The sequence below is a fragment of the Nomascus leucogenys genome, chromosome 6, assembly GCF_006542625.1.
Source record: "Nomascus leucogenys isolate Asia chromosome 6, Asia_NLE_v1, whole genome shotgun sequence".
In the NCBI taxonomy this organism is placed as follows: Eukaryota; Metazoa; Chordata; class Mammalia; order Primates; family Hylobatidae; genus Nomascus; species Nomascus leucogenys.
Window position 1 is genome coordinate 104,026,949 of NC_044386.1, and position 24,885 is coordinate 104,051,833.

A 24,885-nucleotide genomic window follows, 5' to 3' on the forward strand; every position below is an offset into this window, starting at 1 on the left:
TCACTTTTCTGCAATTTTCTGGAAGAGTTAGTGTGTAGAATTGTTAGAATTTTTTTCCTTAATTGTCTGGTAGAATTTGCCAGTGAATACCATCTGAGCCTGGAGTTTTCTTTGTGGGAAGGTTTTAAATCCATAAATTCAAATTATGTGTAGGTCTATTCAAGTTGTCTATTTCTTCTTGGGTGAATTTTGGTAGTTTGGTATCAAGGAATTGATTTACTTCATCAAAGTTGTCTAATATGTAAAGTTGTATAATATATTGGTATAAATATATTTATAAACTGGGCATTGTTGCTTATGTCTGTAATCTCAGCTGCTCAGGAGGCTGAGTCAGGAGGATTGTTGAGCCCAGGAGTTTGAAACCAGCCTGGGCAACATAGCAAAACCTCATCTCTAAAAATTTTTTTTTTTTTTTTTTTTTTGAGACAGAGTTTCACTCTTGCTGCCCAGGCTGGAGTGCAGTGGTGCATGTGATCTTGGCTCACTGTTGCAGTGAGCCTCCCGGGTTCAAGTGATTCTCCTGCCTCAGCCTCCCGAGTAGCTGGGATTACAGGTGCCCGCCACCACGCCCAGCTAATTTTTGTATTTTTAGTAGAGATGGGGTTTCACCATGTTGGCCAGGCTGGTCTCAAACTCCTGATCTCAGACGATCTGCCTACCTCGGCCTCCCAAAGTGCTGGGATTACAGGTGTGAGCCACTGCGCGCGGCCAAAAATTTTTGAAAAAATTAGCTGTGTTATTAGTTGCATAAATGTTTAGAATTTTTACATCCTCATGATGAACTTACCCCCCTATTATTATTGTTATTATTACTATTATTATTATTGAGGCAGAGTCTCGCTGTGTCTCCAGACTGGAGTGCAGTGGCACGATCTCGGCTCACTGCCACCTCCACCTCCCGGGTTCAAGCGATTCTCCTGCCTCAGCCTCCCAAGTAGCTGGGACTACAGCCACATGCCACCATGCCCAGCTAATTTTTGTATTTTTAGTGAAGATGGGGTTTCACCATGTTGGCCAGGATGGTCTCGATCTCTTGACCTCGTGATCCACCCACCTTAGCCTCCCAATGTGCTGGGATTACAGGCATGAGCCACTGTGCCCAGCCAAAATCTACTTTGTATGATATTAATGCAACCACTCCAGCTTGCTTTTTTGTTTCTTCAATTTTCTTTTGATTAATGTAAGCATGATAGGTGTTTTTCTCTTTTTTCTTTCACAATATTTGTGTCTTTATATTTAAAGTGCATTTTTTGTAGGCAGCATATAATTGAACATTGTTTTATTTATCCAAGTGGACAATATTTAACTTCTAAGTATAGTATTTAGATCATTTACATTTTTTTTTTTTCTTGAAACGGAGTCTTGCTTTGTTTCCCAGGCTGGAGTGCAGTGATATGATCTCGATAGGTATAAAATATAAGTATCTATTATGCCTGTAATCCCAGCTACTTGGGAGGCTGAGGCAGGAGAATTGCTTGAACCCGGGAGGTGGAGGTTGCAGTGAGCTCAGATCACGCCATTGCACTCCACCCTAGGCAACAAGAGCAAAACTACATCTCAAAAAAAAATTATTATTATTATTGTTATTGAGATGGAGTCTTGCTATGTTGCCCAGGCTGGTCTCAAACTCATAGGCTCAAGTGATCCTCCCACTACAGCCTCTTGCTGAGTAGCTGGAACTACAAGTGCATGCCACCATGCCTGGCTCAGTCTTTTTTTTTTTTTTTTTCCTATTTGCTTTTTCATTTGAGGTAATTTCTATTGTTATGACTTAAAGTTTGCTAAACTTTTCTTCTGAGGTGCCTAGTCAGCTGTTATTTTCACCTGTCTGGTGTTTATTTCAGACATTGTTATTTTTTGTCTCTAGAAGTTTGATTTAGGTCTTGGATTTTTTTTTCTGAGATGGAGTTTCACTCTTGTTGCCCAGGCAGGAGTACATGCAATGACGTGATCTTGGCTCACTGCAACCTCTGCTTTCCGGGTTCAAGTGACTCTCCTGCCTCAGCCTCCCGAGTAGCTGGGATTACAGGCATGCGCCACCACGCCCAGCTAATTTTGTATTTTTAGTAGAGACAGAGTTTCTCCATGTTGGTCAGGCTAGTCTCAAATTCCCAACCTCAGGTGATCTGCCTGCCTCGGCTTCCCAAAGTGCTGGGATTACAGGTGTGAGCCACCGCGCCTGGCCTCTGGATATTTTTTCTATCATACACATCTCTACTTAATGTGCTAACTTTTCCTCTACTTTTTTTTTTTTTTTTTGAGATGAAGTCTCTCTCTGTTACCCAGGCAGGAGTGCAGTGGCATGATCTCGGCTCACTGCAACCTCCACCTCCTGGGTTCAAGCTATTCTCCTGCCTCAGCCTCCTGATTAGCTAGGATTACAGGCATGCGCCACCACGCCCGGCTAATTTTTGTATTTTTAGTAGAGATGGGGTTTTACCATGTTGGCCAGGCCAGTCTAGAATTCCTGACCTTGTGATCTGCCCGCCTCGGCCTCCGAAAGTGCTGGGATTACAGGCATAACCCACCTCGCCCAGCAAATATCCCTTTCTACTAATCCTATAATTTCTGCCATTTCTGGGTCTGTTTCTGTTTATTGATTTTTCTCATTATAGGTCATATTTTCTTGCCTCTTTGCATGTCTAGTAGTTTTTTATTGGTTGCCAGACTTTGTGAATTTTACCTTTTTGGGTGCTGGATATTTTTGTATTTGCATAAATATTCTTGAGCTTCATTCTGGGATACAGGCAAGTTAGTTGAAAACAGTTTGGTCTTCTCAAGCTCTTGTGAAGCTTTGTTAGATGGATCCAGAGCAGCCTTTAGTCTATGGCTAATTTTGCACTACAAGTGAATAATACCTTTCTGAGTACTCTAATCCAAAGCCCTGTGAAGATTTCCACTCTGTCTGGTGGAAAGAAACTATTCTTACGCCATAAGAGCTGTGAGAATTGTTCCATCCGCTCCTTTTAGATGGTTCTTTTTCTATCCTCAGTAGTCCCCTCACATGCATGCACTGATCATTGCTTTTGCCTCCCTGAACTCCCAGTTCTTCTTTTTTGTGTGTGTGTGTCTTTGTTTTTTTTTGTGTGTGTGGAGAATGGAGGTCTTGCTATATTGCCCAGGCAGGTCTTGAACTCTTGGGCGCAAGCTGTCCTCCTGCCTCTGCCTCCCTAAGAGCTGGGATTACAGGCGTCAGCCACCGTGCCTGGCTGAACTCCCCAGTTCTTTATCCTCAAGTCAGGGAGACTGCTAGGCTCTGTCTGCATTTCTCCTTTGCCCTGTGGTCTGGAAATTCTCCGATCTATAAGTTGAGGCAGTTGTAGGTCTCACCTTCTTTGTTTCCCCTTTTTAAGTAATCACAGTCCTTACTACCTGAACACAGTCACATGTCCAATGTCTGAAAACCCTTATTTCATATATTTTGTCCAGTGTTTTAGTTATTTCAGGCAGGAAGGTAAATTTGGTCTCTCTAACTCATTTTGGCTAGAACAGCATATTTTGTTTTTTTGTTTTCTGGTTTTGTTTTGTTTTTTTTTTTTGAGACAAGAGTCTTGCTCTGTTGCCCACGCTGGAGTGCAGTGGTGTGATCTCAGCTCACCGCAACCTCTGCCTCCCAGGTTCAAGTCATCCTCCCACCTCAACCTCCCGAGCAGCTGGGACCACAGGCATGTGCTACTACGCCCGGCTAAATTTTGTATTTTTGGTAGAGACAGGATTTCGCCATGTTGGCCAGGCTGATCTCAAACTCCTGGCCTCAAGTGATCTGCTCTCCTTGGCCTCTCAAAGTGCTGGGAGTATAGGCATGAGCCACCATTCCTGGCCAGGACAGCATATTTTGGAAATTCACCTATGTTGCATGTGTCAATAGTTAATTCCTTTGTATTCCTGAGTAGTATTCCATTTTATGGAAATACTAAGATTATGTACAGGTTGAGTATCCCTTATCTGAAATTCTTGGGGCCAGAAGTATTTTGGACTTTTTCTTTTATTTTGGAATACTTCTATTTGCATTTTACCGGTTGAACATCCCGAATCTGAAATATCCAAAATCCAAAGTGCTCCAGTGAGCCTGAATTCATCTGTTAATGGGCATTTGAGTTATTTCCGGTTTGAGGCTATTATGAGGGGAGCTGCTGTACATGTGTTTGTATATGTTAAATATGTTTTCACTTGTCAGATTTTAAAAGATTTAACAGATTTTTAAAGTGAAAGTTTTTTTTTTTGAGACGGAGTCTCGCTCTGTCGCCCAGGCTGGAGTGCAGTGGCGCAATCTCGGCTCACTGCAAGCTCCGCCTCCCGGGTTCACGCCATTCTCCTGCCTCAGCCTCTCCGAGTAGCTGGGACTACAGGCGCCCGCCATCACACCCGGCTAATTTTTTTTTTTGTATTTTTAGTAGAGACGGGGTTTCACCGTGGTCTCGATCTCCTGACCTCGTGAACCGCCTGCCTCGGCCTCCCAAAGTGCTGGGATTACAAGCGTGAGCCACCGCGCCCGGCAGTGAAAGTTGTTTTAATGATGGTATGCTTATTTAGACTATTAGGGATTAAAAAAATTATCATTTAAGATTCATTCCAGGACTTGCATTGACTTTATTCGGTCACAATAATAGTGTCCATTTGAAGATATTTCAATTTTTTCAGCACTGTCAATTTCACTTCTAGCTGCTATCAGTATACCTTCTGTAATACCTGGCTTCGAATTTCTCCTTTCATGAGTTAGAAAGCAGGAGAATTGTGATTATGGATTAATGAGTCCCTTAATTTGAGGTCTTAAGATCAATGGAATTTAAGACTTAGGCCAACTGCTATTTTGTAGCTCTAAGACACATTTTTGCTTCTGATTTCTATGAACATATCCTATATGTTGAACTTCAAATATCTCTTACAAGAATAGGAAGCACAATGGTGTATTTGATCGTTGTGATCAGTAAATACACAGGATGTAGCCTCTAGATTGTAGCCCGTTAAATTATAGTATTTAAAATTATTATCAACTTATCTTGCTGAATTTTCTGTTAGGTTTTTCTTAATTTCTTATTATATATTACTTAGAGTGGATTATAAGTTGTCTTGTGGCTTATTCTAGTCACAGGACTTTGGGGGAGGGCTCTACTTCCTAAAAAGAAAAAAAAAGAATAGTAAACACAAATCCCTATATCACAGCTGCTGAGAGATATTATATAGAACTTTGATATCATTCTTTTCTAGTTTCATCTTGAGCATTGTAGAAATATTGTTCTGGTCATTTCTTGGAAAAAAATAATAAGGCTATTCAATTCTATGGTTATTATTCTACATATGTTGCAATGTCTTTATTAATAGCTTGATGTGATCAGATGATATGAGGTTAGGTAGCTGCCACCTTATTTCTGCCAATACAGAAAGAGGCAACACTTTTTTTCCGATTATATACATTCCTAAGCATTCAGACATAGTGATAAAGAAAGTAGGGGCTAGGGAGGCAATATGTTTGACTTTTGAGTAAAGACTGTTGGCAGGAAAATAGGGGTAAAAAGAAAGGGAGAAGAGTGTGACACTTTTCAAACTTTTGTTCAGATAGAGTGTTTGTTTTAGCAAATAGTGTGCCTCTGTTTAGGTTTTGGCTTGCAGATTGACTTAGCGGTATACAAATAGGTACCTTTTAAGGAACATACCAGTTATACATAATCAGGAACTTTTAACCTCTTTTTCTAATAAAAATGAGGAAGATGATCTTGATGATTAGCTACATTTTACAATAATAATTCCATAATAAAAGTATTATGTCTGAGCAAAAGGAGAAGGATAATTATGGCTGGGATAGTGACCTCCTTGCAAAGACATAGGAAATTATATATTTTAACTTGTTCATTTTTATTATTATTTTTTGAGACAAGATCTCGCACTGTTACCCAGGCTAGAATGCAGTGGTGCAGTCACAGCTCACTACAGCCTCAACCTCCTGGGCTCAAGCAATCCTCCCACCTCAGCTTCTTAAGTAGTTGGGACTACAGGTGTGTGCCACCACACTCAGCTAATTAATTTTTTTTTTTTTTAAGAGACAGGGTCTTGCTATGTTACCTTGGCTGGCACTTTTTTTTTCTTAATTTTTAAATTTTATTTTATTTTTTTAGAGATAGGGGTCTCACTATGTTGCCCAGGCTGAACTCGAACTCCTGGGCTCAAGCAGTCCTCCCACCTTGACCTCCCAAAGTGCTGGGATTATAGGCATAAGCCACTGCACCCGGTGGGCATTTTTCTTTTAAATAGCAGTTATCTTATTAAATATCTTATTAGGTAACTTCTGGCAAGTCTATAACTGAGCCCTTTTGAAAATAGAAATTTTTTTTCCTCAACAAAATAGACGTGAACTGCAGGGTTTTTTTTTTGTTTTTTTTTTTTTAGTTTTTATTTACTTCAGTGTGAATTTTTGTTTTGCTGCCAAAATCTTAATGTGTTTGATATTGGGATATTGCCATAAACCCTGCTAAGAGTATATGTAACATAGGGTACATGCAAGTATTTCCTTTTCAAAATCACACCCATTCTGAATCCTGAAACACATCTGACCCCCAAGGGTTTTGAGTAAGGGATTGTGGAGCTATATACATTGTAGAATCCTACAACCCCTTCCTTAGAGGTTCTGAATTAGGGCCCAGAATCTATTGTCCTAACCAGTACTGTAGGTGATATTTTTAGTGCAGAAAGTTGGAAAATTGAGTCTTAACTGAATTCCTCACTGTTTATCTTCTGGTTGACATAATTGTGTCTTAGAAGCTAGTTTTCCTACTTCTATCATCTCTCACTCCACTTCTTCAATTCAGCCTTCAGAATAAAAAGACCCATTTTGTCTTTTAAAAAGCCACCATCTTGAAAACGTAGAATTTAGGAGGCCAGAGTTCTAATAGTGCTACTCTGCCAGCCAGTAGATAAGCAGCCATGAGCATGTCGCTTAGCTTCTCTGTGCCTCAGTTTCCTTACCTGTAAATGTGAGTGTCAAAGTAGGTTTCAGATTACCCATGTGCTCACATCACTCCATTACTGAAAGAACAGCAAATATTTCTAAGTGTCTCTGAGAAAATGTTCATATTTCCTTTTGTGGAAATTGATTAATTACATTGATTCAGTACACCGTGCTTCATTGGAATGCTAGAAAAATAGTGTTCTGGCCATTAGCATGGACTTAAAAAAATAAACCGAAACAGTTTAGTTTTGAACAGGTGATACTTGCATATAGTAAAAACTGTAAAAACGTGAAGTATGTATATCAGAAAATATTTTTCTTCCATCTTGGCTCCTGGTTCCTCTTCCCCAGTTTCTTGTCTGTCTTTTCAGAGATTAACTGTGCATTTATAAGAATATGAAACTTGTAACGTTTTTAAAAAGTATGCAGGAAAGACAGGTTAATTGTAGGGAGAAAATAGAAAATGGTACAAGAGAGCTGGATTCCTCATCACAATTGTATTTATTTTTTGAGACACAGTCTTGCTCTGGCACCTGGGCTAGAATGCAGTGGGGCAATCATAGCTCACGGCAGCCTCTACCTCCTGGGTTCAAGTGATTCTCCTGCCTCAGCCTCCAAGGAGCTGGGACTACAGGCATGCACCACCACACCCAGCTAACTTTTCTTTTTTTTTTTTTTTTTGAGACGGAGTTTTGCCCTTGTTGCCCAGGCTGGAGTGCAATGGTGCGATCTCGGCCCACTGCAACCTCCACCTCCCAGGTTCAAGCGGTTCTCCCACCTCAGCCTCCCGAGTATCTGGGATTACAGGCATGTGCCACCAAGCCCAGATAATTTTGTATTTTTCATAGAGACGGGGGTTTCTCTGTGTTGGTCAGGCTAGTCTTGAACTCCCAACCTCAGGTGATCTGCTCTCCTTGGCCTCCCAGAGTGCTGGGATTACATGCGTGAGCCATCGAGCCCAGCCTCTGGATATTTTTTTTAATCATCCACATCTCTATTTAATGTGCTAAGTTTTCCTCTACCTTCTTTTTTTTTTTTTTTTTTTTTTAGACAGAGTCTTGCTCTGTCACCCAGGTTGGAATGCAATGGTGCAATCTCGGCTCACTGCAACCTCTACCTCCCGGGTTCAAGCAATTCTTCTGCCTCAGCCTCCCGAGTAGCTGGGATTACAGGCACGCGCCACCACGCCTGGCTAATTTTTGTGTTTTTGGTAGAGATGGGGTTTCACCATGTCGGCCAGGCTGGTCTTGAACTCCTGACCTTGTGATCCGCCTGCCTTGGCCTCTCAAAGTGCTGGGATTACAGGCATGAGCCACTGCGCTCAGCCTTTTTTTGTATTTTTTTTTTTTTTTTTTTTGTAGAGATAAAGGTCTTGCTTTCTGGTCTTGAACTTCTAGGCTCAAGTGATCCTCCCACCTCAGCCTCCCAAAGTGTTGGGATTACAGGCATGAGTCTCTGTGCCTAGCCCCTCATTGTACATTTTGAACATCATGCGTTAACACCCTAGTATGAAAGTAAACAAACAATTAGTTTTTAGAATGGTTGGGGTAAACACCAGAATGAATAGCTAGAAGAGATGAAAATGGTTGATGTAGGTGGCCTGCTATGGCTAGGATATTGCTTTTTTTTTTTTACATATTCTTGTATGTATGTGTGTATAATGTTTTGATAAAAATAACAATTGATTTAAAAAGGGAAGAAGTAGAAAATGTAGATGATCAAAATGAAATAAATAAGAATCGCCTAGTATTACACCCCCAAATATAACAACTAACATTTATTTTATTTTCTTCCTTTGTTTTTTTTTTTTTTTTTTTTTTGAGAGAGTCTTGCTTAGTTGCCCAGGCTGGAGTACAGTGGTGAGATCTCAGCTTACTGCAACCCCTGCCTCCTGGGTTCAAGCGATTCTTGTGCCTCAGCCTCTTGAGTAGCTGGGATTACAGGCATGTCCCACCACACCCAGCTAATTTTTGTGTTTTTAGTAGAGATGGGGTTTCGCCATGTTGGCCAGGCTGGTCTCCTACTTCTGGCCTCAAGTGATCTGCTCACCTCAGCCTCCCAAATTGCTGGGATTACAGACGTGAGCCACTGCACCTGGCTTCTTCCATTTTTTCTATGCATTTTTTGCCATATTTGTTCTATGTATACTTATGTGTGTGTGCATATATAGAATTTTTTTTTTGCCAAATCACTTGAAAATGAGTTGCAGATATGACAATTCACCCCTAACTACAACTGCTAGCTAACTACTACTAATATGCATCTCCTGTGATAAGGACAGTAAAACACATAACCACAACACCATTATCACATAATTTAAGAAAACTAGAGGCCAGGTGCAGTGGCTCACATCTGTTGTCCCAGCTCTTCGGGAGGTCAAGGCGGGTGGATTGCTTGAGGCCAGGAGTTTGAGACCAGTCTGGCCAGCATGGTGAAACCCCGTCTCTACTAAAAATACAAACATTGGCCGGGAGTGATGATGCATGCCCATTGTAATCCCAGCTACTTGGGAGGCTATGGCACGAGAATCACTTGAACTTGGGAGGCAGAGGTTGCAGTGAGCTGAGATCATGTCACTGCACTCCAGCCTGTGTGATAGAGCAAGACCCTGTCTCAAAAAAAAAAAGAAGAGAAAGAAAAAGAAGAAAATTAACGTGAATTTCCTAGTGTCATTTAATATTCAAATCATATTTTGAGTTTCCCCAGTTCACCCCAAAATGTCTTTTATAGTTCGAATTTTTTCTTATGCTCTTTGTTTTTTTTGAACCAAGATCCAGCCAAAGTTTGTGCATTATTAGAACTGAATGAGAAAAAAAAAACAAAAAAGAAACCAAAGTTTATGTGTTACATTTGGTTGTTATATCTCTTTAGTCCTTTTTAATCTAGAACAGTCTTCCACCTTTTTTTCCATGACATTGAATGACATTGGATTTTTGAAGAGACTAGGACAGTTGTGTAGAATGTCCACAAGCAAATCTTAACTAAAGTGACCAGGCACGGTGGCTCACACCTGTAATCCCAGCCTTTTGGGAGGCTGAAGTAGGCGGATTGCTTGAGCCCAGGAGTTCAAGATCAGCCTGGGCAATATGGCGAAACCTCGTCCCTACAAAACATACAAAAATTACCACGTCTGGCTACTCGGGAGGCTGAGGTGGGAGGATTGCTTGAGCCCAGGAGTTGGAGGCTGTGGTGAGCTGTGATTGTGCCACTGCACTCCAGCCTGGGCAACAGAGTAGGACCTTTTGAAACTTTTGTTTTTTCACTTTATATTACTAATATTTTGTTAGATCCACAGTTTCAGTCCTGTGTTTAAGTGTCTTCATAGTTGGACCTTAATATGCTTTTTCAGATTTCTCCCAGTACTTTCCAGTACCAGCTTTTTCCTTGAACTATTTGCCTTGGTGTCTAGTTATCCTCTCTATACTTTTTCCAGCCTTGGCCCAAAACAGTTAGCTCACATTATTTATCTTATCTGATTTTGTAATATTTTTTGCCTTTTTCCACACGTTCTGAATTTTCTTTATTTGAAATTGAATGCCTTCTGGTGTTTTATCTGTTTATTCAAGTCACAGAATTTTAGAGTTTGTTGGAGTACTGGAAATTTAGTAAGAAGGCTGACCTTCAAGTCTTGACTATGTGACTGATAAGCTATAGGACTTGGTGAAGTCTCCTCTTTTTGAGACAGTTTCCTTAACTGTAAAATGAGAAGGTAGAGTTAAATGTCATTGACTATTCCCATGATTATCAAGGGATAAGTATGGTAGAAAAGTAACAGAGGGCCGGGCGTGGTGACTCATGCCTGTAATCCCAGCACTTTAGGAGGCGGAGGTGGGCAGATCATTTGAGGTCAAGAGTTCGAGACCAGCCTGATCAACATGGTGAAATCCAGTTTCTACTAAAAATTCAAAAAAATTAGCTGGGCGTGATGGCGCATGCCTGTAGTCCTAGCTACTTGGGAGGCTGAGGCAGGAGAATTTCTTGAACCCAGGATACGGAGGTTGCAGTGAGCTGAGATGGCACCACTGCACTCCAGCCTGGGTGACTGAGCGAGAGTGAGGCTCCATCTCAAAAAAAAAAAAAAAAAAGAAAAGAAAAAAGAAAAAGTAATAGAGGAATTCAGAAGCAGAGACAGATTACTGTTGGCTGGTAAGTAGCATGAGTGTGATTAAATTTAAGCTGAATGATTATGGAGCCCAAATGAAATACCTTGTGTGAAATGTTCTTAAAATAATATGGTGTTATATAAATGTAACTGATGTTTTACCAAACAAAATGGAGCAGGGTGCTTTGGATGAAAGAAGGGGGGCCTGTTTTGATGTGCTGATGGCATAATTATTATAATATATTAAAGAATGTCTCAGAACTGTAGTTGTCCTAATAGTACTGCTTAAAACTTTCAAATTGTTACTGCTTTCAATTGCTTTCCGAAGTAGGGATAATGGTGGATCTGATCTCTTCTCTTTTGTTCTTGCAGCTCTATTATCAAGTCCTAAATTTTGGAATGATTGTCTCATCGGCACTAATGATCTGGAAGGGGTTAATGGTAATAACTGGAAGTGAAAGTCCAATTGTAGTGGTGCTCAGGTAACAGTTTTTCCTTTCGAGGCATGGAATTGCATGGCATTGCTTGGGAGAAAAATTGAGATATGAAATAACTGGTATATCATTCTCTTAGAAACTACTCTTTTCCAGAAAAGGGCCTGGAAGAAAATCAGTCACTACTTCTCAATTGTAAGAAATTCTCAGGCTGGGCGCCGTGGCTTATGCCTGTAATCCCAGCAATTTGGGAGGCTGAGGCAGGCGGATCGCTTGAGCTCAGGAATTTGAGACTAGCTTGGGCAACGTGGTGAAACCCTGTCTCCACAAAAAAATACAAAAATTAGCGGGTGTGGTGACATGCACCTGTAGTCTCAGCTACTTGGGAGGCCGAGGTGGGAGGATCGCCTAAGCCCTAGAGATTGAGGCCTGCAGTAAGTTGTGATTTCACCACTGCACTCCAGCCTGGGCGACAGAGCGAGACCCTGTCTCCAAAAAAAAAAAAAAGAGAGAGAGAGAGAAAAGCAATTCGCACTTTGTTAGGCATTTCCATTCAGAACCCCAGAGGGCTCATGACCTTTCTACAAAAAGGTTACCATGTAAGGTTTGTTTTTGTTACATCCCTTAAGAAAGTGTCTCATGGCCAGGCGCGGTGGCTCACGCTTGTAATCCCAGCACTTTGGGAGGCCGAGGCGAGCGGATCACGAGGTCAGGAGATCGAGACCACGGTAAAACCCCCTCTCTACTAAAAATACAAAAAATTAGCCGGGCATGGTGGGGGGCGCCTGTAGTCCCAGCTACTTGGAGAGGCTGAGGCAGGAGAATGGCATGAACCTGGGAGGCGGAGCTTGCAGTGAGCCGAGATTGCGCCACTGCATTCCAGCCTGGGCGACAGACGGAGACTCCATCTCAAAAAAAAAAAAAAGAAAGTGTCTCGTTGTACTTTATTTTCCTGAAATTCTTCTGTCTTTTTATATTCCGCACTTTGATACACCAGGCCTGTTATTTAGTTTTGGCTCATTAGATGTTATAGTACTTCCACAAATTGAGTTTTTCTGTAGCATGTTCTCAATGTCAGGATAGAATCATCGCTAATTATTTCCAAGTTTCCTGCTGACCTTTAAATATCGCTTCTAAACTAGACTCCAGGAATTTTGAAGGCATTAATACCATCTCTTATGGTGACAAATAGTACTGAATTTTTTTTCTCCACTCTTGCTTCCTTCCCTATCTTTGCACTCATACTCTTAGTGAATATTTTTTTTAAAGATGGGGTCTCGCTCTGTTACCCAGGATAGAGTGCGGTGGCGCCGTCATAACTCACTGCAGACTCCACCTCCTGGTCTCCAGGGATCCTTCCATTTTAGCCTCCTGAGCAGGCGGGACTGCAGGCCTGCCCCACCATGCCTGGTTAATTTTTTAATTTTTTTGTAGAGATGGTGTATTAGTCCATTTTCATGCTGCTAATAAAGACATACCCAAGACTGGGCAATTTACAAAAGAAAGAGGTTTAATGGACTTACAGTTCCACATGACTGGGGAGGCCCCACAATCATGGCGGAAGGTGAAAGGCACATCTCACATGGCAGCAGACAAGAGAAGAGAGCTTTTACAGGGGAACTCCCCTTTTTAAAACCATCAGATCTCATGAGACTTATTCACTGTTACTAGAACAGCACAGGAAAAACCTGCCCCATGATTCAATTACCTCCTGCCGGGTCCCTCCCACAACACGTGGGAATTCAAGATGAGATTTGGGTGGGGACACAGCCAAACCATAGCAGATAGGATCTCACTGTGTTGCCCAGTCTGGTCTTGAACTCCTGGGTTCAAGGATCCTCCCACCTTGGCCTCCCAACATGCTGGGATTACAAGCATAGGCCACCATGCCCAACCACTCTTAGTGATTTTAATACCTAATTTAGTAACTCGTTTTTTAGAGAATTACCACTTGGTTGTTTGATTGAAACATTATAGGCCGGGTGTGGTGGCCCACACCTGTAATCCCAGCACTTTGGGAGGCCAAGGCGGGCAGATCACTTGAGGCCAGGAGTTCGAGACCAGCCTGGCCAGCATGTTGAAACCCCGTCTCTACTAAAAATACAAAAATTAGCTGGGCACGGTGGCAGGCGCCTGTAGTCCCAGCTACTCAGAAGGCTGAGGCAGGAGAATCGCTTAAACCTAGGAGGTGGAGGTTGCAGTGAGCGGAGATCGCTCCATTGCACTCCAGCCTGGGTGATGATTGAAACTTTGTCTCAAAAAGAAAAAAAAAAAGAAACATTACAGTTTTGTCATATTTTGGGCTTAATTTTGTAAGCCCAAATCTTTTCTGGAGATAATGGAGTGCAGATTTAAAATAAATGGAATTATTAATATTATCTAGAATCCAAGTAATAGTGCATTAACATTATCTAGAATCTAAGTAATAGTACTTAGATTACTCTTTTTTAACCAAATTATCAAGATATGATTGACATACAAAAAGCTGTACATATTTAATGTATGCAACTTGATCAATTTGCGGGTAAGTATATTCCTGTGAAACCATCATCACAATCAAGGAAGTGAATATATTAATCACTTTCAAAAGTTTCTTCCCTTTCTATTTTTTTGTGATGAGAACATTTAACACAGGGCCTCCCTCCATTGCCCAGACTGGAGTATGCCATCACACCTGGCTAATTTTTTATTTTTTACAGAGACTGAGTCTTGAACTCCTGATCTCAAGTGATCCTCCCACCTCAACCTCCCAAGTGCTGTGATGTTAGGCTTGAACCACTGTGCCTGGCCCCCCCTTTCTTTTCTTTCTTTTCTTCTTTTTTTTTTTTGAGACAGAGTCTCACTCTATTGCCCAGGTTGGAGTGCAATGGTGCAATCTCAGCCCATTCAACCTCTGCCTCCTGGGTTCAAGTGATTCTCCTACGTCAGCCTCCTGAATAGCTGGGATTACAGGCGTGCGCCACCATGCTCATCTAATTTTTGTATTTTTAGTGAGACTGGGTTTCACTGTATTGGCCAGGCTGGTCTCGAACTCCTGACCTCAGGTGACCTGCCCACCTCGGCCTCCCGAAGGGCTGGAATTACAGGTGTAAGCCACTGCACTTGGCTGAGATTTTTTAAAAGTTCCTCAGGTCATTCCAATGTGCAGCAAAATTTGAGACCCACTGCCATATCCCTTTACATAGAGGGATGAGAGTCTTTAAACAAAAGTGTTTGGAGTTTGTACTTATTCCCGCACTGAACTTTATTTCTTGTCTTTCTATTCTTACTTAAGCTGTTGTTATAGAAAATCGGAGCTTGAGTTTCTGAAAAATACTGATGGGCTACTTCTTTATAGATAAAATGGGGCTCATAAATTAGTGCAAATATCTTAGGACCTTTTTAGGACTTGGCGTAGGATGGAAGAGGTAAGAGGTAAGAAGATACTCTATAGAAGTTAGTCTTACTTGTTACCATAGAATTGAATCTTTTCCTGACTTCTGAAATTCTTAGGCAAAATTGTCTGCTTATTCCTTGGTTTTCTTTTTTCTCTTTTTAAAATAAGTAAATTGATAACACAAGCATTATCTCTGTAGCTGACTGTTCTTTGACTTGATGAGCCGTTTTTCCTTCTAAATGAGTTGAACATAATAAGGTCATCTTGGCTGTTATCTTTATAAATGGCAGAGGAATATGATCCAGTTCTCATTTGCATATTTGAATATGTTTAGTGTTTTCAGATGAAGTGAGAATAAGGGCATCGTTTTAAAGTTCATTCTTTTATATTCTGTTTGTCATTTGAAATTTTAAAAGGTTAAGGAATTAGTGACACTGACCTTTTCAAGAGTTAAGCTTCTTTGAATAGTAATACTTGAAATGGAACTAGTTAGTGAAGGTTAATAACTAAAACAAAAATCCTTTGGCGTAACTTTTTAGTCTGAGGAAACCATATTGTGAGAACAATACACATTTCTGTTGATGTAGGTGTTAAGGTATTGAGTATACTCCAAAAGTGATATTTTATATTTTGTTGAATATCTAATTTTGAAAGTACATTTAATCTCATACTTTGTTTTTGCTGTTATATTCTTCTTTCCCTTCCAGTGGCAGCATGGAACCTGCATTTCATAGAGGAGATCTTCTCTTTCTAACAAATCGAGTTGAAGATCCCATACGAGTGGGAGAAATTGTTGTTTTTAGAATAGAAGGAAGAGAGATTCCTATAGTTCACCGAGTCTTGAAGATTCATGAAAAGTATGTGCAAAGTATATCATCTTTGTTTCTAAGTGCTTTTGTTTAAGTGTTTGTGGTATTTAGTTTTGATAGCCTAAAGACTGTAAAACAGTGAGGAACCTCTAGGCCCTCTTCCAGTCCATTTTTATGAACGCTGGAAAGTTTAGTGAACATTTTGAAAACTATAAATAATTATTTATTAGTTCATTTCTTTCCCTGAAGGTTTTTCCAGAGGTTTTTCTTGGTTCCCTTTTACTTCCCAACCTGTCAGTGACTCTGTATATAATTCCAAAAAACTGTGACATAAAGATAGATCCTAAATAGAATCTTCTGGTGGGCACAGTGGCTCACGCCTACAATCCCAGTACTTTGGGAGGCCAAGGTGAGAGAATGGCTTGAGCTCAGGAGTTTGAGGTCAGCCTGGGCAACATGGTGAGACTCCTTCTCTATTAAAACAAAACAAAACAAAACAAAAAAAGGCCAGGCATGGTAGCTCACGCCTGTAATCCCAGCACTTTGGGAGGCCGAGGTGGGTGGATCACCTGAGGTCAGGAGTTCGAGACCAGCCTGGCTAACATGGTGAAACCCTGTCTCTACTAAAATATAAAAATTAGCCAGGTGTGGTGGTGGGCACCTGTAATCCCAGCTACTTGGGAGGCTGAGGCAGGCAAATCACTTGAACCTGGGAGGCGGAGGTTGCAGTGAGCCAAGATTGCACCACTGCACTCCAGCCTGGGTGACAGAGCCAGACTCTGTCTCAAAAAAAAAAAATAAATAAATAAATAAATAAATAAATAAATAAATAATTAGCTGGGCGTAGTGGCATGTGCCTGTAGTCCCAGCTAATTGGAGGACTGAGGTGGGAGGATTGTGTGAGCCCAGGAGTTTGAGGCTGCAGTGAGTCGTGTTTGTGCCACTGCACTCCAGCCTGGGTGACCGAGTGAGACCCTGTCTCGAAAAAGAAAAAAGAAAGAAATGAAAGAAAAGGGAGGCATCCTGGATGACACACAGACGAGAAGTGAAAGAGTAGGCATGATTTCGGTTCTTTTTTTGTTTGTTTTTTGAGACAGTTTCCCTCTGTTACCCAGGCTGGAATGCAATGGCGCTATCTCGGCTCACTGCAACCTCCACCTCCTGTGCTCAAGTGATTCTTGTGCCTCAGCCTCCTGAGTAGCTGGGATTACAGGCATGTGCCACCATGCCCGGTTAATTTTTGTATTAGTAGAGACAGGGCTTCACCTTGTTGGCTAGGCTAGTCTCGAACCCCTGGCCTCAAGAGATCCACCTGCCTTGGCCTCCCAAAGTGCTGGGATTACAGGCATGAGCCACTGCACCTGGTGGATTTCAGTTCTTGAAAGAAGAGGGAACTGTCAACCATTGCTTTTTGAAATTCCTGTAAACATTTTAGTTTAGAAGAGTTCTTTCTTCATTGGTGAAATAAAGATATGACTGCTTATTTTTTTTAATAAAATCAGACATCAGTATGTATGTGGAAATACTATAATTTAAAGTGACATTATATTATTGACTGGGAAGGAATAACTTAAATTTTTAGAGATTTTTTGGGGCCAGGAGCAGTGGCTCATGCTTGTAATCCCAGCACTTTGGGAGGCTGAGGCAGGCAGATCACCTGAGCTCAGGAGTTCAAGACCAGCCTGACCAACATGGCAAAACCCATCTTTACTAAAAGTACAAAAATTAGCCAGGCGTGGTGGTGGGCACCTGTAATTCCATCTACTCAGGAGGCTAAGGCAGGAGAATCACTTGAACCTGGGAGGCTAAGGTTGCAGTGAGCCGAGATCATGCCACTGCATTCCAGCCTGAATGACAGAGTGAGACTCCATCTCAAAAAAAAAAAAAAAAAAATTACTTTGGAATTATAGAGGTTTATTCAGCACGGATGGTGTTTTCCAGATTCTCAAAGTGGATTTGTGTTGTTCATTCTCAGCAATGCCTGTTGTGAACAAAGCTGAACCAACTTTCCCCTAAATATATCAGAGAGAATCAAATTGAGCTCAGGCCTTGTTTAAGCTGGAGGAAAATTTCTCCATTTTTATTTATGATCCTTTGAAATTGAGTGAGTTTGGCTGGGTGTGGTGACTCATGCCTGTAATCCCAGCCCTTTGGGAGGCTGAGGCGGGTGGAGCGCTTGAGCGCAGGAGCTCTAGACCAGCCTGGGCATGCAGTGAGCCGAGATCATGCCACTTTATTCTATCCTGGGCAATAGAGTGAGACTCTATCTCAAAAAAAGAAAAAAGAAAAGAAAAAGAAATTGAATGAGTCATAGACTTCAGTTTAAAACTGTTTCTGGCAGATTCATAGAGAATATATTAATTGGAAAATCCTTAAATTTTAAAAATAATTTTATACGGAATTCTGATGATTTTAAATATGGTACTTGTAATCTGGGGTTTTGGGTGATTTATTTCAGACTCTTGAGATACCTTCAACTTGCAGGCCTGTGTAGATAACAGACCCTGTTAATATTCAGAAATTTTCCATTTTCTTTTTTCTTTTTGGGGAGACTGAAATATCTGGTCAGAATTACCATTTGGGGTTTTTTTTTTTTTTGGTTTTTTTTTTTTGAGATGGAGTCTCGCTTTTTCGCCCAGGTTGGAGTGCATGGTGCGATTTTGGCTCACTGCAACCTCTGCCTCCCGGGTTCAAGCAATTCTCCTGCCTCAGCCTCCCGAGTAGCTAGGACTACAGGCGCCCGCCACCACGCCCAGCTAATTTTGGTATTTTTAGTAGAGGCAGGGTTTCACCATGTTGGCCAGACTGGTCTTGAACTCCTGACCTCAAATGATTCACCCACCTCTGCCTCCCAAAGTGCTGGGATTACAGGCGTGAGCCACTGCACCCAGCCCCATTTGGTTTAATAGTATTAACATTGTTCTTAAATATGGGGACAAATAATATTCAAAATGTTTGTATTTAGTAAGTTCATCCTATAGGAGGTATATTAGTCTGTTCTCATGCTGCTAATAAAGACATACCTGAGACTGGGTAATTTATAAAGGAAAGAGGTTTAATGGACTCACAGTTCCACATGGCTGGGGAGGCCTCACAATCAGAAGGCAAAGAAGAAGCAAATCCATGTCGTACATGTCGGCAGGCAAGAGATCATGTGCAGGGGATCTCCCATTTATAAAACCATCGGATCTCATGAGACTATTCACTATCACGAGAACAGCTTGGGAAAGACCTGCCCCCATGACTCAATTACCTCCCACTGGGTCCCTCCCATGACCCGTGGTAATTATGGGAACTACAGTTCAAGATGAGATTTGGGTAGGGACCACAGCCAAACCATATCAGGAGATATTATAATTGGATGGTATTGAACACTGGCATGTGATTAAGTATTTGGAAAGAGAAATTTTACCATTGGGTGACTTAATCCTTAGCTTTGCTTTTCCCATGCAGATGGATACATTATTCTGTAACCATTTAGCTTTTGGGGTCTTATTTTTTCTCATCTGTAAAGTGGTTATTTCCTTCTTCCTAATTTCACAGTATTGTGATGGGTGAATTAAATTCTAAACTCTTTGATCTCCCTAGAAGTAGATAATATTAAATATTTGGTCCTTGTTCCAGCAAGGGAAAAATCCTATGTAAATATGCCTTCACTCAGTATTTTGAGCCTATGACTTGTGAAATGCTGGAGTAGGACTTAATAGGTCTAGTAGGATCAGGTGCGGTGGCTCACACCTGTAATCTCAGCACTTTGGGAGTCCAAGGAGGGCGGATCACCCGAGGTCAGGAGTTCCAGACCAGCCTGACCAACATGGTGAAACCCTGTCTCTACTAATAATACAAAAATTAACTGGGCATGGTGGTGCACGCCTTTAATCCCAGTTGCTCGGGAGGCTGAGGTTGCAGTGAGCCAAGATCGCGTCATTGCACTCCAGCCTGGGTGACAAGTGCGAAACTCCGTCTCAAAAAAAAAAAAAAAAAATAGGTCTAATAAGAGCTGGTTGCCACCAGAGAATATTTGTTTCACCACTAAGTAGATGAAGGATATCTATGCTTTTTTGAAAAAGCTATAGTGATATCTCCTGATTATATCCCAGAAGGGGAAATTGGGTGTGTTAGTATGTTTGTTTGTTAGTTTGTTTTGCCAGCACATCAAGTCTTTGGGAATAGTCCAGATCTCTCTAGCAGCCTTTCCTTTTTCTGGGAGTTCCCCATTTCCTGGATTTTTATCTCTTCATATCTGATTTGCCTTTTCTGCACGTGTGGAGTTGATATTGTTTTCTGGGTTGAATTCAGTTTTCCTTCCTGCTGCTCCTGACTTTCACTCTTGCAGCGAGCCCCTCCTAGCACCTGTCCTCTTTTACCCTTCAGAATTTTTCCTTTTTTCACTTACTGAATTGTCAGCTACAGATTATTTTTCTCTGTATATATTTGCATTTTTTCTAACTTATTTTTATTTTTAATGTGACTGTTTGCACGTAACCATCTTTGGTGTTTGCAACACCTCCCAATTTAGTTTCCTCTGCAGATTTAACATCTAGTGAGCCAGTTTCTGACTTAGAATCTAAGTAGATATTAGCCCGTAGAAACCTGAAGCGAATTTTCTTCTTTCTACTTCAGTGGTCAATCCAAATGCACTTGAATTAATTTTCAGCTAGTCTTTATCAACTGTAAAATATACTTTGCTTTCAATTAAATTTTAAAATTACCAGAAACTTCATGGTTCCTTAGTAGAATTAAACTAATAATTTTCTGATCAAGCAAAATGCTGTTCCTGGCTGGGCACGGTGGCTCACGCCTGTAATCCTAGCACTTTGGGAGGCCGAGGTGGGCGGATCATGAAGTCAGGAGTTCCAGACCAGCCTGGCCAACATGGTGAAACCCTGTCTCTACTAAAAATACAAAAAAATAGCTGGGTGTGGTGGTGGGCGCTTGTAATCCTAGCTACTTGGGAGGCTGAGGCAGGAGAATAGCTTGAACCCAGGAGGCGGAGGTTGCAGTGAGCTGAGATCACGCCATTGAATTCCAGCCTGGGTGACAGTGTGAGACTCTGTCTCAAAACAAAACAAAACAAAAAAACAAAATACTGTTTCTGTAAACCCTGGCGTATATGAAGAATTGACGTATTTTTTCTTTGAAAGCTAACATTTTTTCCTAATATAAAAGTAATTCATGTTTGTTGGAGAAAAAAGAAGATAAAGGTAATCTAAAGAAAGCCATAGATAGCCACTGTTTATCCATTGGTCTGTTTATACATTACTCTGTATTATTTTAGATCTTGTCTAATACCTTTTTTTTGCTTTTATTTTCTGAATTTGGGGAGTTTCTGACATGTACAGAAGAGTATGAGGAACCCCCATGTATCTATCATCCCTGTCCCAGTGATGATTAATATATAGCCAATTATGCTCCATCTCTACTCCCACCTTTTCCCCTTCCTGTGTTATTATTATTTGTTATTCAAGACAGTGTCTCACTGTCTCCAAGGCTTGAGTGCAGTGACGCGATCACAGCTCACTGCAGCCTCAATCTCCCTGGGCTCAGGTGATCCTCTTACCTCAGCTGGGACCACAGGCGCACACCATCATGTTTCCTCTGCTGATTTAACATCTAGTGAGCCAGCTAATTTTTTTGTATTTTTTGCTTTGCCATGTTGCCCAGGTTGGTCTTGAACTCCTGGGCTGAAGTGATCCACCCACCCACTTTGGCCTCTCAAAGTGCTAGGATTACAGAAGTGAGCCACTGTGCCTGGCCAAACAATTCTTTAGTATCATCAAGTTTTTGATATTTGTTTAAATCCCCAATTGTGTCATAACTTTCTTAAACAATTTGTTTGAATCTGGACCCAGATAAAGTCCTCAGCTGCAATTAGTTGATGTGGCTTTATAGTCTTGTTTTTTTGTTTTGGGATGGAGTCTTCCTCTGTCACCCAGGCTTGAGTGCAGTGGCGTGATCTCGGCTCACTGCAACCTCCACCTCCCGGGTTCAAATGATTCTCCTGCCTCAGCCTCCTGAGTAGCTGGGACTACAGGCGCCCACCACCACACCCAGCTAATTTTTGTATTTCTAGTAAAGACAGGGTTTCGCCATGTTGGCCAGGCTGGTCTCGAACTCCTGACCTCAGGTGATCCGCCCACCTCGGCCTCCCAAAGTGCTGGGATTACAGGCATGAGCCACTGCGCCTGGCCATCTCTTGTTTAATCTGTAGGTTACTTCCCTAACTTTCTTTGTTCCTTACAAGTCATTAGTTGGAGAAACTAGGTTATTCTGTAGTTTCCCATAGTCCGTATCTTGCCAATTATATCCTGTGAGACGGTTTATTGTGTTCCTTTGTTCTTTGTGTTTCCAGAAAATTGGTAGTGTGTATGTATTTTAGTATAAAAATGAGATTGTACTGTACATGGTATTTTGCATTCTTTTCTTCACTTAATAAAATTTGTACAATCTTGTCATTATTCTTCCATACCATTATTTTAATGCTTACATAATATTTGAACTCCTTAATATTGGATCTTTAGTTTGTTTTTAGTTATTTATAAACAACACAGCTATTAACATTCTTGTAGCTCAGTAAATAATTATTTCGACACTAGAATGGTGATAAGATACCCCAGTGCCACAGACATTTTTGGTTAAGAAGAACAGATTTTGTGCTTTAAATGCCATGAAGGTATTTGATGACTTGGGTTTCCTTTACTCTTTTAAGGCAAAATGGGCATATCAAGTTTTTGACCAAAGGAGATAATAATGCGGTTGATGACCGAGGCCTCTATAAACAAGGACAACATTGGCTAGAGAAAAAAGATGTTGTGGGGAGAGCCAGGGGGTAAGTATAGAGGGGAGCATCTCAAACTTTTTATATCACTTGAAGTGTGGCCCTCTCAATCATATTATTTGATCATACACAGTTGAATATAGAGATTTGGTTCTGGTTCCACCAAATCACCCTTGTGTCCTTTGAAAATTTTGCTTCTTAAAAAGTGTCTAAAATTTCAGGTATACTACTCCAAAGGTGAGGAACTGGGTGGGGTGCAATAAAAGAATAGAATACTAGTGATGAGATGGTGAATTGGGTGTGACAATTTAAAAAAATGTGTTCACTTATTTGGTTCACTCAAGAAATAGTGGGCACCTTCCATGTGCTCTTTATGTCCATACTATGCTAGGCTCTGGGGGCCTAGGGCACTATTAATCCTGCCTCATGAAAGTTACATTTCTTTTTTTTTTTTTTTTTCTTTTTTTTGAGATGGAGTCTTGCTCTGTCACCCAGGCTGGAGTGCAATGGCGCGATCTCAGCTCACTGCAGCCTCTGCCTCCTGGGTTCAAGCAATTCTCCTGCCTCAGCCTCCTGAGTAGCTGGGATTACAGGCACCCACCACCATGCCTGGCTAATTTTTTTTTTTTTTAGTAGAGATGGGGTTATACTTATATTTCTTAAGAAGTACTAAGTCAACAATTCAAAGTGTTCATCCAAATTAGTTTTATCATGTTAATTTAATCCATAATATTTCTAGTCTTGAAATTGATGAGGTCGAATGAAATTAAAAAGTTATATTAAGCCTGTTTGTTTCAGATTTTATCAGGAGAACAGTTCAGTGGAGGACAGGAATTGTAAGTTGTTGGTATTAAGGAAGTATGGCATTGTTGCTCCCTTAATGTTATTAATAGTATTAACAATAACTCACGTTTATTAGGGCTTATTGTGTACCAGAGACTCATTCTAAGTGCTTTACAAGTATTACCACATTTTAACCTCAGAACAACCCTAATATTCCCATTCTACAGATGAGGAAACATAAATGAGTTAGGTTATGTATCTAAGATTATACTGATGATCGTAAGTGGCTGGCTGCATAGTCCACCTTAACCATCATACAAAAATTACTAGCGTAACATTTCTGAAATGGATAGTTGCTAATTCTCACTAGTTAGATGCCACATGGCGCTTTTGCCACTGTCAGAACCTCTGCTCCTTTTGACCTAGAACAGACTGTATGGATATAGAGTTATTACACCAGTAAGGAGGCCTGAGATACACAGTTCCCATAGAGAAGGAAGTATGAGTTGCTAAGTGAAAGCTTTCTCAGTTGCAGCACGAGAGATGCTCAGTTTGGGGCCAAAGAGATCAGATCAGAACAGGTATCGTTGTGCTTTGCCTGCTGCAGAGCTGTGGTTGTTGTTGTTGTTTTAATATGTCCCCACTTTAAGGAACTTTTCCTTTGATGGAGCTGAAAATACTTTTATAATCCAAATTAGGTCATCAGTGCTTCTGAGAAATGCTAGTCCCCATCTTCCTCAGTTTCCGAGATGCTGCTAATGTGATTATTTAAACTCACCAATCTCTTTGAGTCTTTGTTTTTCCTCAAATTATAAATGTACAGATTCATGTAGAAACATAAGGAAATACCAATAATCAAAAAGCAAAGTCACTTCTTGTCTCCTTTTTCTTGATCTCCATAAATATTTACTATTAACTTTTTGGTTTGCATTATATTAGCCTTTATGTGTAGAGATAAAAATATTAATACGTACTTTTTTTTGCCTTTTTTTTTTTTGGAGACAGAGTGTTGCTCTGTCACCTGGGCTAGAGTGTGGGTGGCATGATCTCAGCTCACTGCAACCTCTGCCTCCTGGGCTTAAAAGATTCTTGTGCCTCAGCCTCCCGAGTAGCTGGGATTACAGGTGTGTGTCACCACGCCCAGCTAATTTTTTGTATTTTTAGTAGAGATGGGGTCTCGATATGTTGGCCAGGCTGGTCTCAAACTCCCAGCTTCAAATGATCCACCTGTCTTGGCCTCTGAAAGTGCTGAGATTATAGGCATGAGCCACGGCACCCAGCCCTAGTATGTACATATTTATACAAACATAAACGCATTTTGTGTGTGAAAGGAGAATGGTCACACTATCTTATAACCCCTTTTTTACCCAAAAAATTACTAGCATATTTACAAATCAATATATTTATCATCATATCATTATTTTCAAAGCTGTATGCTATTCCACTTTATGGAAAGACCATGTACTGTATCCTGTGGATAGACCATATAGCTTTTATTCAGTCTCCTGTTGTTAGGTATTCTGATTGTTTCCAGCTTTTTTTATTGTGAACAATGTTATGATGAATATCCTTGTTATGTATATCTCAGCATTTCTGCCCAATCTTCAGAGTAATTTTCTAGAAGTGGAATTACTGGGTGAAGCATACTCATATGTTAAGG

The 24,885-nt window shown here is 40.9% G+C and overlaps 1 protein-coding gene across 3 annotated transcripts in view; it reads left to right on the forward strand.

Moving 5' to 3' along the window:
* Positions 1–24,885, forward strand: part of SEC11A (SEC11 homolog A, signal peptidase complex subunit) — a 47,249-nt gene that overhangs the window by 14,179 nt on the left and 8,185 nt on the right. Inside the window, exons 2-5 of one of the 3 annotated variants that reach the window (XM_030814953.1) lie at positions 11,418–11,527; positions 15,563–15,712; positions 22,374–22,493; positions 23,241–23,278. In XM_030814953.1, coding sequence (XP_030670813.1) covers positions 11,418–11,527; positions 15,563–15,712; positions 22,374–22,493; positions 23,241–23,278 — 418 coding nt within the window. The remainder of the gene's footprint in view (positions 1–11,417; positions 11,528–15,562; positions 15,713–22,373; positions 22,494–23,240; positions 23,279–24,885) is intronic. The other 2 variants (XM_030814952.1, XM_030814954.1) reach the window with 2 other exon arrangements.